At 36.7% G+C, this 15,183-nt stretch overlaps 1 protein-coding gene across 1 annotated transcript in view; it reads left to right on the top strand.

Annotated features, from left to right (window-relative positions):
• PALS1 (protein associated with LIN7 1, MAGUK p55 family member) overlaps positions 1-15,183 on the top strand; it is a 74,068-nt gene that overhangs the window by 41,469 nt on the left and 17,416 nt on the right. Inside the window, exons 4-9 of the mRNA XM_004612343.2 lie at positions 3,154-3,231; positions 4,619-4,765; positions 6,954-7,115; positions 7,764-7,841; positions 10,017-10,200; positions 15,088-15,159. Coding sequence (XP_004612400.1) covers positions 3,154-3,231; positions 4,619-4,765; positions 6,954-7,115; positions 7,764-7,841; positions 10,017-10,200; positions 15,088-15,159 — 721 coding nt within the window. The remainder of the gene's footprint in view (positions 1-3,153; positions 3,232-4,618; positions 4,766-6,953; positions 7,116-7,763; positions 7,842-10,016; positions 10,201-15,087; positions 15,160-15,183) is intronic.

The raw sequence follows: 15,183 nt of genomic DNA, 5'->3' as shown, positions 1-15,183 counted from the left end.
AAATTAAAAAACTGTGGGTGTGGCATATTACCTTGCACATCAGTCCTCAGAACCAGAAGAAATAATCCCTGAGCACAAGGAGTAAGCCTTGAGGACAGCCATATACAACACTCCTCCCTTTGCCCCCCTCCTCACTGTGCCCCGTACACACACACACACACACACACACACACACACACACACACACACACACACACACACAGAGATTAGGAGAGCATTTCCTTTTTAGACAACCTTATCCTTGGGCCTTTCTAGAAATAGCTGATTGTATGTGTTGATACGAAAATAGGAAAAATCTAGATTAATTGGAGGAAGCAAACAGTTGTATTTTCTCTGGAGGGGTAAATTTAAGAGAACTTAAACTGATTTTAAAGTAAAATTAGGAAAAGTAAAGTAAAACTAGGAAAAATAATTATTGGAAATTATTACTTTCCAATGAGTTGATTTCATTTCATTTCAACAGGGTTTTATACACTGTTGGTCCATTTTGTAATCTATAATTTTCTTTTTAGAAAACCTTTCAGCTACCCAAGGTATATGATAGGGATTATGTATTAAGTCAACCTATTTTTGATGTCTCAAAAAGAAAAACATAGCTTTAAAATCAATTTTTCATTACTTTTAATAATTTTGAATTACTGTTGTTGTGCATTAATAAGACTAATGAAATTCTTGAAGAAGGTCATTATCATGCTGTCACTGTCATCCCGTCATCGATTTGCTCCAGCAGGCACCAGTAACATCTCCATTGTGAGACTTGTTACTGTTTTTGTCACATCAAATATGCCACAGGAAGTGTGCCAGGCTCTGCTGTGCGGGCAAGATACTCTCGGTAGCTTGCTGGGCTCTCTGAGAGGGGCAGAGGAATTGAACCCAGGTTGGCCGAGTGCAGGGCAAACACCCTACTTGCTGTGCTTTTGCTCCAGCCCATTATCATGCTATCCTTACATATTTTTTACCTCTTAAATTAGAATCACTTTTTTTTCTACTTATCAAAATCATGGGAAGGACTGATTTGGTATTGTTGATTTGATCTGCTTTTGGTCAAATAAATACCAAAGTTGCTTTCTCTGGTTTAATAAAATTATTTCAAGTAGCCAGAGAAGCTATTATAGAATTCTTTGTTCCTATTTTAGTATTCCTTTCATTTTAAAGACCAACCTATTTTCAATTTTTACTGATTTTTTTTTTTTTAGGGTACCATAACATGGAACAAATGCTGAAGTGCTGTACCATTGATCTACATCTGGGGGGAGGGGCAGGGATATATATATATGTATATGTGTATGTATATACATATATATATTTAATGGTGATAATTTTAGAGCAGAGGGTTTGTTTTCAGCATTGCCGGGTACACTCTTGGGTGGGTTATTGAGTTTGGAAAGAGAAAAGGAGGCATTGACATTTAGAACATACGTAATATATCTTTTAGAGAAAGTAGCCCACAAATAAGAATATACTTTTAAGAGATTTAGGTAGAAGAAAAAGATAGAAATTAAAAAGAGAAACTAAAAAGATAGAAACTAAAAAGCAGAAGGAAGTCACTTAAATTGAAAGAAAATTTGATTTAACATGAGTAGTGTATTTGACTCGGAGAGCCTGGCAAGCTGAGAATATCTTGCCTGCATGACAGAGCCTGGCAAGCTACGGGTGATGTATTTGATATGCTAAAAACAGTAAAAAAAGTCTCACAATGGAGACGTTACTGGTGCCCACTCGAGCAAATCGATGAGCAACGGGGTGACAGTGACAGTTTATTTGAGAAGTATAGTTTTCTCTAAGAAAGAGGGAAAAAATACCAGTTGTTCATGGAAAGAAAGAAGCATGAATGCAGTTACAGGTGATTAAATTTTTTAAACAATACACTACAGCTTTATTACTAAATATAAGTGATATTAAGTGGGCTATATCTCTTTTGAAAATATAAGTTGCCAAGGAATTTTAGAAAAGACAGCAAAAAAAAAAAGTAACCTAATATATACGGCTCATTGTCAAAAAGTGCCTGCCTTATTAATGTGAGACTGTGAGTTCAGTACCCATTGCTACCCACATGATCCTGCAGCTTAGGATCCCCAGTGCTGCATTGAAGGAGAACTCTGGGTCATAGCGAGTCTTGAGTGAATATTATACTTAGTGTGCAAGCACAGTGGCAAGAAGTATAACTTCTAGTGAGCATGTGTTTGAGCACCACAGTGACCCCCAGCAAGCATAATAACCAGAATGTGTGTCAGCACAACAATTTAAAGAATATGACTTCCAGCAAGCTCATGTGAAGGCACCAAAACTAAAGGTGTATGTTCCATATGAGTACTTGGTCTAAACCTGGCATATGACCTTCAGCAAAACAAAGTAGACCAGATAAACTGATAATTAGTTAGAAAGATAAAACTGAAGAAAATCAGATAAAACTGAAAGATAAAACTCACCCCTGAGAGAGTCTACAGGCCCATATAATACTATATGTAAACTGTATCAAAACAAACGATTTTTTGATGGAGATGTTATCATCTATATCCCTGTACCTACTTTCAACACTCGATTTTGTCCAGAATGATCATTTCTAACTATTATTGTCATACTGGTCCCTTCGCTATCCTAACTGTCCTAACTGATTTACATACAGTTGTAGAAACATGATTTAAAACATGTTAAATAGCAAAATGGCCGTTGGAACAGAATTTCTTCCCCATGTGTTTCTTAGGCTGTTTTGTCATATGTTGGGAGGAGATACTTCAAGGAAAATGTAGGACGTAAGCATAGATATTAAAGTCTTATCTGGTGGTTTTTTTTTTAAATAAAGAGTATTGTTGTTAACTGTAATAACAATATTGAAATCTAAAATAAGAACATTAGTTATTTTCTTAGGATTCTTTTTAATCTTTTAAGTGGCTTTTATGAATACACCTATTAAAATTAAGCAAAGTGCTGGAGAGATAGAACAGTGGGTAGAGCACTTGACGCTTGCTTGCACGCTATCAGCACCCCAGATAGACCCCTACGCACTACCAGGAGTAGTTCCTGAATGCAGAGCCAGAAGTAACACCTGAGCATCATTGGGTGTGATACCCAAAAAACAACGAAAGATAAAATAAAAGTTTATATAGATGCTGATGCTATTTCCTCTAACCAAGAAACTAATTTCTCTCTTAGGTACAAACTATTTTGAAGCCAGTCCACCAGAAAGAAGGACAAGAATTAACTACCTTATTGAATGCTCCACATATTCAGGTATAAAAATGACAGAGCATTATATTTGTGGCTTTCCTAGCATTTTTCCTTATTTCTTTTAAAGCTCTAAGACTAGAAGAAACCTCAGACATCTCATCTGTTTTTAATTCTGTACAACCCATGGCAAAATAGTTATTATGGAGTTAAAGATTTTAATTAAATATTTTATTTATTTATTTTGGCTTTTTTGCCTCACACCCAGGGATGCTCAGGGGTTACTCCTGGCTCTGCACTCAAGAGTTACTCTTGACAGTGCTCAGGGAACCATATGGGATGCTAGGGATCAAATCTGGGTTGGCCATGTACAAGGCAAAGACCCTACCCACTGTACTATTGCTCCAGCCCCTACTTAAATATTTGAAATACTTTTATATTTAATTATTATTCTTGTTTTTGTAATATATTAACATGACTTATTCAAATATACAATGTAGATGTAAATTCAAATGTAAGATGTACTTGTTTATAGAACATGTCAGTTCTAACTTGCCATATTTCAAGTATTTAGTAACCCTGCTGAATACTGACTGACATACTCTGATTAGCCAAAGTGGTCATTTTAAATAACTGGATTACTGTATGGGATTTCAGGTGGAATTTCACACCTCTACATGCTTAAATTTCTCATCACTCTCACTCCTGAAAAAGACTACATATTCTTCCCGTCTTCTTTCCTTCCCTAAAGTAACCACCGCTAGTTTTCATAGAGTCTAGAAGTCTTATTGGCTTTTTGCCAGTTCATTTGCTTTAGTTTCTCTTATTTCACTTAACCACTTTAAGGTCCATTTATTTTGTTCCAAAGGGGACAATTTCATCTATCTAAAATTTTTTTAATGTCAGTAGCATTCCCTTTAATATATGTACCCTAGATTCTTATTTAGTCCTCTGTTAATAGGCATATAGGTTGATTCCATGTTTTAACTATTGTGAATATTGTAATTATTAATGTAGAATGCCAGTTTCTTTCAACTTAATGTTTTCATATTCTTTAGATACTAGTTAAGAGAACCATATATTTTTTAAAACAAGTAATTATTTTTCACAAAATTTCTCCCTTCTTGGTACTTTTTGCTTTGATTGTCTACGGTATTGATACTATAATTAATTATGTTTTTATAAGGCCCGTAAGCTACATTTAGACTTTTATAAACAATCCCAAAACATAGTTATAATATCCCAACTTATCTCTACCATATTTTTTATTATGGTTATAACTGTAGAGGAATGAAATTTTATCTATTCTTACGTTGAAAAGTTTGAAATAGATCTGAAGGAATTACCGTACTATTTTTAAAGCTTTAAAGACTAGAATACAATGTAAGTGATTAAGTTAAATCCTTGTATTGAAATAAATGATACTTTAAATGCTATGATCTCTTTGAAATAGGCACTTTTACTGGCTCATGATAAGGTCGCTGAGCAAGAAATGCAGCTGGAGCCCATTACAGATGAGAGAGTCTATGAGAGCATTGGTCAGTATGGAGGAGAAACTGTAAAAATAGTTCGTATAGAAAAGGCTCGAGATATTCCTTTGGTAAGTGTTCTGTATCTCTCATCTGAGATTCTATAGATGAATTTCTATATCACTGTATCACTGTCATCCCATTGTTCATCAATTTGCTCGAGCAGGTGCCAGTAACATCTCCATTTGTCCCTGTCTCGTGCTAGTGTAGCCTGATGGCATATTAGGGACTCTTTGCAGATCATGGGAATGAGGACTGTCGGTGGAACTGTTTTCGACATATCGAGTACGCCACGGGTAGCTCATATGGGCGGGATACTCTCAGTATCTTACTGGGCTCTCCAAGAGGGACGGAGGCTTTTGGGGTGGCCTCTAATCGCCTTTACAGGTGTTTCCAGTCTACCAAATGTAAGCTTTTGGTTGACTGGCATGTTGTAACAATCTGCACACTGACATACACACACCTGCCTTTATCTCTGGGCAGCACCTGGGACATTTGCAGCCTCAGGTTGATCTCCTTGAGGTTGATGGAGTGTGCCCGGAGGTTGTTGAGCAGCTGGCAGAGCAGGACCCTCTTGTGGAGGATCTGTGCCAACTCAAACACCTGCGCCGAGTCCCAGATCACCCCGTGGTTGGCTGACAGCACCCCACAGTGGATGAGCCACTGTGCACACTGCTGCCAGGGCTCTGTGTCAGAAGGTGCTATAACTTGGCCCAGCCACACCAACGCTATTCTATCCAAATCTTGCAAAACAGCCGGCAATGTCCATCAAGAATCACGCTTAGAGTTCCAGCAGGGATCATGCATAGAGTTCCATGCCTGGTGTGCTGAGCTGCGCGTTGTCTAAGGCGAGATGATGAGCCGGGTTTGGGAGACCACGAGGAGTTTGGGCGGTATTGGCACCATCTTGCCTCCAATCTATAGCTGAGCCCGGAGGTGTTTTGTGGGTGTGTCTCCCACATACCTAACTTTTGGCCGTTTAATTTTTTGGTAAACTTGGCCCCAAGTTGTTGGGGTCTGACCAAAGGCACACATGCAATTTTGGGGTATCTGGAAGTCTGAGGGCACCATAAGGCTGTTGATGCACTCACCCCACAAGTACAGGTTGACCTGCTGGCATCATACCCCCAATTTCTATATATGTTATATGAAAACATCTTTAGATTTCTGAGGGAGGTTTTTTAGGTTAATTTTTTGGATTTATCATCTTATTTTCTTTACTCATTTAAGAAAATTTTATCATCTTTTCTTATCTATAGTTTGATAAAGTAATAGCTTATTGGTAGGTAATAGGATTGGCACTGTCTGTCAAGTTGTCAGCAAAAGAAGTAGGAAGATCAGGAAGTGCTGAGCCTTAGCTCAAGGTGGAAGACAGGGTTCTGTAAAGAGAAACCTTGCAGAACAGTTTGCAGCAGCTGGAGAGGCACAACCAAAAAAATAAATGGAAACTGATTATCCCATGGCCAGGATAGTTCCATCAGCTCAGAATACTTGATTATTGCATGATCCAGTGACCTTGTGGAAGGATAATTTGAAAGATCATAACTATGTTAGAGACTTCAAATTAGAAAATATTGTAGATTTGTTGGATAAATGTTCTTCTGAGAATACAAGCCCAATGAAAGTGCTAAGTAAATGAATACAGATCACTGGAGTATACCAAAAATTCTTTTATGAAAATTTACAAGATACTTTTGCAAGTATTAAGTGCTACAGGAAGTAGGACCTTACAAACTGGACCTTAGTGTTGTGGAAAACGGAAGCTGGAAAGCAACTTACAACAAAGAGGCAAAAGAAAGAAAAAAAGGAAAACACTTCATCTAGTGTGATAGAAGATAGGTGATATTGTAGAGCCCAGAGATCAATGGGCACAGCACTTGCCTTGCACATGACTAACATGGTTGTGAGCCCTGGTACTCCATGAGCACTGCCAGGAGTGATCCCTCAGAACAGATCCAGGAGTACTCTACCTTTCGGTTTTGTAAATAAATTTTATTAAGGTAGTTAAAGACTGCTATTATTGGATTAAAAACAATAATAATTTTAAAAGGAAGAAATACAAAGACTGGGGTAAGAGAGAGATAGTTCAACAGGCTGGAGCATATGCTTTGTATAAAGAAACATCAAATCCCATATTTGATCTCTGACACTATATGGTCCCTCAAACCCTGCCTGTATGCCCCAAAAATAAATTTTTAAAACAAGTGCTTAGTATGAATGCTTTATTTTATAGTCAGTTACTGAATATTCTATTTTAAGGGAGCTACAGTTCGTAATGAAATGGATTCTGTCATCATTAGTCGGATAGTTAAAGGAGGTGCTGCAGAAAAAAGTGGCCTATTACATGAAGGAGATGAAGTTCTGGAGATTAATGGCATTGAAATTCGGGGGAAAGATGTCAATGAAGTTTTTGACTTATTGGTAAGTTGACACAGAAATAAGAATAATTGATAAATTCATAAAAAAATTTTTTTTTGTTATTAGATTAAAATATTCTAAAAGTTTTAAGATACTTAACTTATAGACTATCTTATTAACAGAATTACTTCTATAATATGATTAGAATTTCATTTTGGAGCCTTAAGTCTGATACTTAAATTTTTTAAGCTACTAGTCATATTGTCTCTGAAATCACTATTAATAAAATTCATTAATTCATGTAATATGTATTTGTTGAGTGACTTTGTTATCTACTAGAGAAAAAAATCAAAAATCCATGCCTCATGATTTTTATTACATTTTTATTATCTTCAGTTAATTATTTAATATTCAATAGTATTTGTATCCAATGGCTGTCATACTAGGTGTAAATATGGAATACTTCCATCATTATAGAAAGTTTTGTTGAACATTGCTGTTATAGTCAGAGAGCCTTTTTTGTCAGATATTAAGGAAAATTTGTGATCATTTCATATAGTTCAAACTACATGTATTCTGAGATACTGATTTTTGTTAAAGTATAACTGACATATTCTAGAATAGTTTAGTTTAGGGAACATCAGTTACAAGATCATGGGATGATATTTTCATAAACATGGAATTTTAAAAAACCTAATCTTTCTATTACAGTCTGATATGCATGGTACTTTGACATTTGTTCTGATTCCCAGTCAACAGATTAAACCTCCTCCTGCCAAGGAAACAGTTGTAAGTGATTGTTTTTTATACCTATTTAATTTCTGATGCTACTGTTTACTTTGTTTTTAAATCCATAAATCTTGAGGATTTTTTGAATTCACAGCAAAATTAAACAAAGTACAGAGTTTACTTATTTCCTCACTCCCCCATCCACAAACACGTAATTTCTGTTTGTAATGACAAATCACTGTTGTCATCTGAAAAAAACATAAAATGACTAAACAGAGAAGAAGGCCTTTAATGGCAATAAAACAGCTTAAGTTGTGAAGACTGTCCGCCAGTGTAGTCTGTAGCACAAATTTTAAAGCTAGAATAATGTAACTATTTAAACATATTCCTAGTAGCTCTTGAATATTCATGAAAGGGAAAAGCAGGCATGCATTATTGAGTAACATGAGTAACATGGAACAGCTGCTCATGGCCATATATTGCATGTACTAAAAAATAGCAGAGAAGCATCATCAGTGATATGGTTCCTAGTATGGTAATGAATAGAGAGGGCTCTACTGCTTGATCTCCACTGACTGGTACTGTCCTGCCACATGTCTAGAGTTGTTACCAATAAAGGGATATTCCTAAGGTTCAAAGGAGAGGTTGTCACACCTTTCAAACTCCAGGCCTCAGCCCAGTGTGTTTTAGCTTTTCCTAACTCCAAGAGTCCTGAGTTTTTAGGGAGAAAAGAGAATAGACAGTTGAGAAAAGCTTTGATACTAGCAGCATCCTGCTTAAGATTGGTACATTAGTTCTGTCAGTGAATTGGTAGTTTCATTATTACCCAAAATTCAGATTGCATTAGGTTTGATTCTCAGAACTATTTGGTTCCCCAAGTACTATACCAAAAGATGAGCTCAGTACCCTGGGCTGTCTCTCTGATTTCAAAATTGAATTCTTATGCCATTTGTCAGACTTTCAGACTCTATTTTCTTCAGGATCCTTGAATAAAAGTTACATATATGCCTCTTAAATGTACCCTAACATCTCTGGAAGTTTTAGTCTGAGGGAAATTAAATAAAAATTAAATAAATGGTGAGAAGGCTATGTCTAGGTCTATGGCCTTTGCCAGACATAGCTAGTGGTTGTAAGGGAATGAGGTAGGGCTTCTGAGGTGCTGGTAATAATCAGATTTTTTTGAATTTTGTTTATTAGAATTTAGATTTCCTTTTTATTATAACCAGTAAAATATTTAATGAAATTGAAAATAATGTTTTGGTTTTTTTTGTTTGCTTTCTGGGTCACAGTCAGGAATTACTCCTGGCGGTGCTCAGGGGACCATATGGGATGCTGGGAATTGAACCCGGGTCATCTGAGTGCAAGGCAAACGCTCTACCCACTATCAGTCCAGCCTCAACAACGTATTCTTTAGTGGTACCGTCAAGCAAAATTATTTTGAGACTGAAATTCTTGGTTATTTTAACTTATAATGGAGGACATACCCTTTTAAGGAATATTTAGTCAAATTTCATAGTGTTGTCATTGATTTATAATAGTTAATTCCTGAACCTTTTTCAGTAGAATAAAAATATTTCCTCTCATAAAACAATTTTGAGACAGGATATTATTATTATTATTATGGTAGCAGTGTATTTATAGTGAGGATAAAAGAATTAAGAAAATCCAAATATCACAGTGATAGAAAAGGTCTCAAAATTATAAAATTCTCAGCTGTCAATCATTTTCTGGGCTCATTGACCACAAATCTGAAATTTCAATGTAGCAGAAATACTCTATGAATACAGTTTTTCCATTAGATGTACGTTTAGTCAGGAAGGGACGATGGCACCAGCAAAACTGACAGGAGCATCGATTACAGATATAGGAGGTTTAATGTCTTAACTTTCCTGATAATGGTTATATGGAGATTTTGAATCTTGTTCATCTTATTGAAGCATCATTTTCAGAAGTCAGGAGTAGAAGGATTCAGTTCTTTCTGCATCTCATAAGGTCTGTTACTGCTTCAGGTTGTCAGTTGCCAGCAGTACAGTGTTTTTTCATCCTCCTAAAAATGTGTTTGGGATCATCAACATGAAAATAACTAAAATATTTCAGAACAAAAGAGTCTGAGAAAGCGCAATCCCCAAATACTATTACATAACTTAATGTTCTCTTTCAGCTCAGATATTGATATCATTTCATTGTTATTATTTCATCCATTATTATTTTATGATTAATCGTTTTGTTTTTTAGATCCATGTAAAAGCTCATTTTGACTATGACCCATCTGATGACCCTTACGTTCCATGTCGGGAGTTAGGTCTCTCTTTTCAAAAAGGGGATATTCTTCATGTGATCAGTCAAGAAGATCCAAATTGGTGGCAGGCTTACAGGGAAGGAGATGAAGATAATCAACCTCTAGCTGGGCTTGTGCCAGGTAAGAGACAATGGAGTAGAAAGTAGATAATTAAAATATAGCTAAAGAATATTTTTAAGTACCAGCCTCATCAGAGAAAATGTCATCATCGTTCCTTGCTTTTTAAAAAGTAAGATAGTGGGGCCGGAGAGAAAAGTACAGTGGATAGGGTGTTTGCCTTGCACACGGCCAACTGGGTTCAATATCCAGCATCCCATATAGTCCTCCAAACACCGCCGGGTATAATTCCTGAGTGCAGAACCAGGAGTAACCCCTGAGCATTGCTGGGTATGGCCCAAAAAGAAAAAAAAGTAATATAGCTGGGCTCTATAGAACACTGCCTTAGGTTTGATTCTTGCCACCACATTGTTCCCTGAGCACCACTGACAATCACTCTGAGCATAGCCAAATGTATAACTACTTATTCATATAGTTTGTTTCTTGTATTGTGTTTGTATCTTGAACAGAAATGTGGCTAATTTTTTTGGACTTACAAACATCAACCTTTCCAAATCTGTTTTAATGAGTTCAATACTTGTTTTGTGCCTATAAGGCACAAACTTGATTTCAAGTAGAAATTTGTTAAAGGCATCTTTTTTAAAAATAAGGGGGATGAATAAATAATACAGTGGGTAGGTCACTTTTCTTGCACATGACCAACCTGGGTTCAGTCTCTGGCATCCCTTATGGTCCCCTGAACACTGCCAGGAATGATTCCTGAGTGCAGAGCTAGAAATAATCCCTCAGTATCTTTGGTGTGGCAAAACAAAAAGAAAAAAGGACAATAGGACAACTAATTTTATCATTCCTAAGGTATCTTAGGGTGGGTAAATAGGGTACTTCAAAGTTTTCACTAAAGAAGATTCTTTAGCTTAGACCATGTGAAAACTTTGCTCATATTGGACCTAACTTTATAAATTTTGGGTGGGAGAGGCGTTGAGCACTAGCAATTGAACTGGGTTGTCCACATTCAGGGCAAGTCCCTTACTTGCTGTACTACCTCTCTGGCCCCAAGGACACTAAATATTAAGGGAGAAGATGATAATATAGTTTGATCCTGATTTAGGCATAATTTTTTTTTCCCTTTTGGGTCACACCCAACGATGCTCAGGGTTGCTCCTGGCTCTGCACTCAGGATAGGCATAATTTTTTATAAACTTTCTATAATTCCTAGGATGAGGGTATAGGTAAGAAAATTAGAGCCAAAGAAAAAATAATAAAATACTTTTAAAAACAATTTAGTTTTATTCATTCAGCAGATATTGTTTTCTCTGCATGTGTAAGCTTAGTACTAGTTTCTCTTTTATACTTTAAAGCATGTACATTAATACTTTATACAAAAATATAAAATATTTTTCTGTGTTCCCTAATTTTATAATATCCATAGTATTATAATCTTCGTACATCTGTTATACCACTTTGTACTTAATTGTTTAAAATCTAGGTACTGTTAAATAATTTTTTTTAAATAGTTTTTGCTAAAACTTGTTCCTGAGGCAGATTTTTCTAAGATTCTTTTGTAACTTTTTTTAAATTTTGTGTTTTTTTTATAACATTTTGGAACCTAGTCAAAGGATCTTAAAATTTTTTTAAAGATTTATCTGTAAAATTTGATTTAAATTGATTTGATTGTAAGTAATGGGTTTAACAGCAAAAAGCAAAAGAAGGGCATGAAAACATTGTTTAAATATCAGCTGTTAGAATAGGAGGCTAACACCCAAGAACAGTTGAGATAAGTACCAGGAAGATTACTCCAAAAGTTAGGAGCTGGCCTTGAATGCTGGTGGAAAAGGCAGCTCAGATAAAGAAGGGACCACTAAGTAAAGGGTGCTAGAAGGGCCCGTTTGGGATGGGAGATGTGGGCTGAAAGTAGATATAGACAGAACATGATGGCCACTTAATACATCTACTGCAAACCATGATACCCAAAGGAGAGAGAGCAAAAGGGAATGCCCTGCCACAAAAGCGGAGTGGGGTGGAGGGGACAGGGTGGGAGTGCTGGGAGAGATGCTGGGACCATTGGTGGTGGAAAATGGGCACTGGTGGAGAGATGGGCACTCGACCATTGTATGACTGAAACACAAGCATGAAAGTTTATAAGTCTGTAACTGTACCTCATGGTGATTCACTGATAAAAATTTTAAAAATAAATAAATATCAGCTGTTAGAGATCTAGGGAGTGGCTCAATGGAAGCTGTAAAATGATCCCAAATACCATCTATATACACTCAATCTAATCCCAGCAGTTCTCCAATTAGGTTCCCCAACCCACTAACAAAGTGTGCATTCCTCACAGTACAGTTAGGTGTATGTGTGTGTATTGCATCTAAGGTGTGTAATTCCCAGTGAGCACCACAGCAAGCATGTATATGATCGTATCATCACAGCAACAATATAGGGAACCAGAACGATGTATAATTATACATGTATATAATGTAGGTATTGTAGCACTGTAGCACTGTCACCCCGTTGTTCATTGATTTGCTCGAGCAGGCACTAGTAATACCTCTATTGTGAGACTTGTTACTGTTTTTGGCGTATCGAATACGCCATGGGTAGCTTGCCAGGCTCTGCCGTGCAGGTGGGATATTCTCAGTAGCTTGCCGGGTTCTTCGAGAGGGATGGAGGAATCAAACCTGGGTCGGCCGCGTGCAAGGCAAACACAGTACCTGCTGTGCTATTGCTCCAGTCCTATATCTAATAATAAATATATATACATATATATATATATATATATACACTATATTATGTAACATAAAACTGTAGTCGGGATGAGGAAATTGTCTAAGGATTGTAGCATTTACTGTGACTCCCTTCTAAAAGATGATTTTCTGAGTGAAACAAGAAATTAACATAATATTTCAAAATAATATATTTTGGAGGGGTTGGAGCAATAGCATAGCAGATAGGGCATTTGCCTTGCAAACAACCAACCTGGGTTCAATTCCCAGCGTCCCATATGATCTCCCGAGCACCACCAGGAGTAATTCCTGAGTTTATGAGCCAGGAGTAACCCCTGTGCAATGCCAGGTGTGACCCCAAAAGCAGATAATAATAATAATAATAATAATAATAATGTATTTTGGAGCCAGAGAGGTAGTAGAGTGGGTAGATTGCTTGTGTTGCATGCTGCTGACCTGGATTTGATTCCTGAACCACGTATGGTTCCCCCAGACATCTCCAGAAGTGATAACACAGAGGAACAATCCTTGAGCGCTTCTAGGTGTAGCCCCAAAATAGAAAATTAAAGTAATGTTAGAGTTGTTCTCTCTATGTATAACATCACAGAATGCCACAGATCCCCAAAAACTATGTTCAAGGAAACAGCTTGCAGTGCTGGTACACATGCTTTAAATGTGGGAGGCCCAAATTCTATTCCTGCACTAACATCACCTCCTGAGCACCAAGCCAGGAGTAGCTCCCTGAGCACTACCAGGTGTGGCTCAAATTGTTTTAAAAATTTTTAAAGCATTTTAATGTTTTAAAACATTTTAGTATGTTATAATCTTAATCCTGAAGAGAAAAATAAGGTGTGTGTATGAGTGTGAGAGAGAGATTTTTGGGGGTTTATTTTTGTGTTTGTTTTTTGTTGTTTTGTTGCCACAGCTGGCTGTGCTCAGACTTACTCCTGACTGAGCGTAGGGATCACTCTTGATGGGCTCCAGGAACTGTATGTGGTGTCAGAGATCAAAGACAAGCGCTCTACCCAGTCACTATACTATCAATCTAGCCCTTTTTAATTTTTTTGAAAAATGTTTTTAATTTACTTGAGACTTTAGTAATTTGAAGATTTAAGTAAAAGATTGATTTAATTAATTAATACATTAATACATAGGATTTCCAAAATGGGGGGGAAGAGGGAGTAGAGGATGATAAATGCAAGGGGATGTGTTGAATGTTGATTTAGAATTTAATAGTGATGAATGTTTATATATCTTTTTTTTTTAAGTTATCTCCTGGATTAATTTTGAAGTAATTCTAAGTACTCAGAACCATTGTAAGATCCAGCATTATTCTTTTCATGTAGTAAATTGAAATTCAGTAAAAGTTTTGAAAAATTGAACTATTAAATTTTTTAACAGACAACCAAAAAGAAAAAAATAATAATTTTTTAACAGAATTGTCGTATATATTTTCTAATAGATATACTATTAACATAAGTTGTAGGATTGATTGAGATTGAGATTAAATTTAGTACTTAAAAATTTGGGGGGGGGCAGGGGCTGGAGCGATAATACAGTGGGTAGGCGTTTGCCTTGCATGTGGCCAACCTGGGTTCAGTTCCCTGCCTTCCATATGGTCCCCTGAGCACCGCCAGGAGTAATTCCTGAGTGCATGAGCCAGGAGTAACCCCTAAGCATCACCGGGTGTGACCCAAAATGAGAAAAAAAGAAAAAAAAATGGGAGGGGGGGGTCTGGAGCGGGTAGGGCGTTTGCCTTACACACAGCCAAGCTGGGTTAGATCCCCGGCATCCTGTATGGCCCCCAAGAACCGCCAGGAGTAATTCCTGATTGCAGAGCCAGAAGTAATACCTTAGCATTGCCAGGTGTGACTCAAAAAGTTAAAAAAAAAAAATTTGCAAGTTTAGGGCTTGGAGCAATAGTACAAAGGGTAGGGTGCTTGCCTTGCATGTGGCCGACCCAGGTTCAATCCCCAGTATCCCGTAGCACTGTAAGCACTGTAAGGAATAATTCCTGAGTACAGAGCCAGGAGTGACCTCTGAGCCAGTGTGACCCAAAAATAAACAGTTTGAAAGCTTATAATCATAACTAAATATTCAAATGAATACCAGGACATAGGAATATAAATGAAGAGTAGTTGTTACTTCTGATATTTTTCCCCTTTTTTAGAAAAATCCTCTATGTTTTAATCTTTAATATTTAACTGTTTTTCTTTTTGCTCATAAGGGAAAAGTTTTCAACAGCAAAGGGAAGCCATGAAGCAAACCATCGAAGAAGACAAGGAGCCAGAAAAATCAGGTTGAACATTTATATTTAACATTA

The sequence above is a fragment of the Sorex araneus genome, chromosome 3, assembly GCF_027595985.1.
Source record: "Sorex araneus isolate mSorAra2 chromosome 3, mSorAra2.pri, whole genome shotgun sequence".
In the NCBI taxonomy this organism is placed as follows: Eukaryota; Metazoa; Chordata; class Mammalia; order Eulipotyphla; family Soricidae; genus Sorex; species Sorex araneus.
This window is presented reverse-complemented; position numbering and strand designations above follow the sequence as displayed.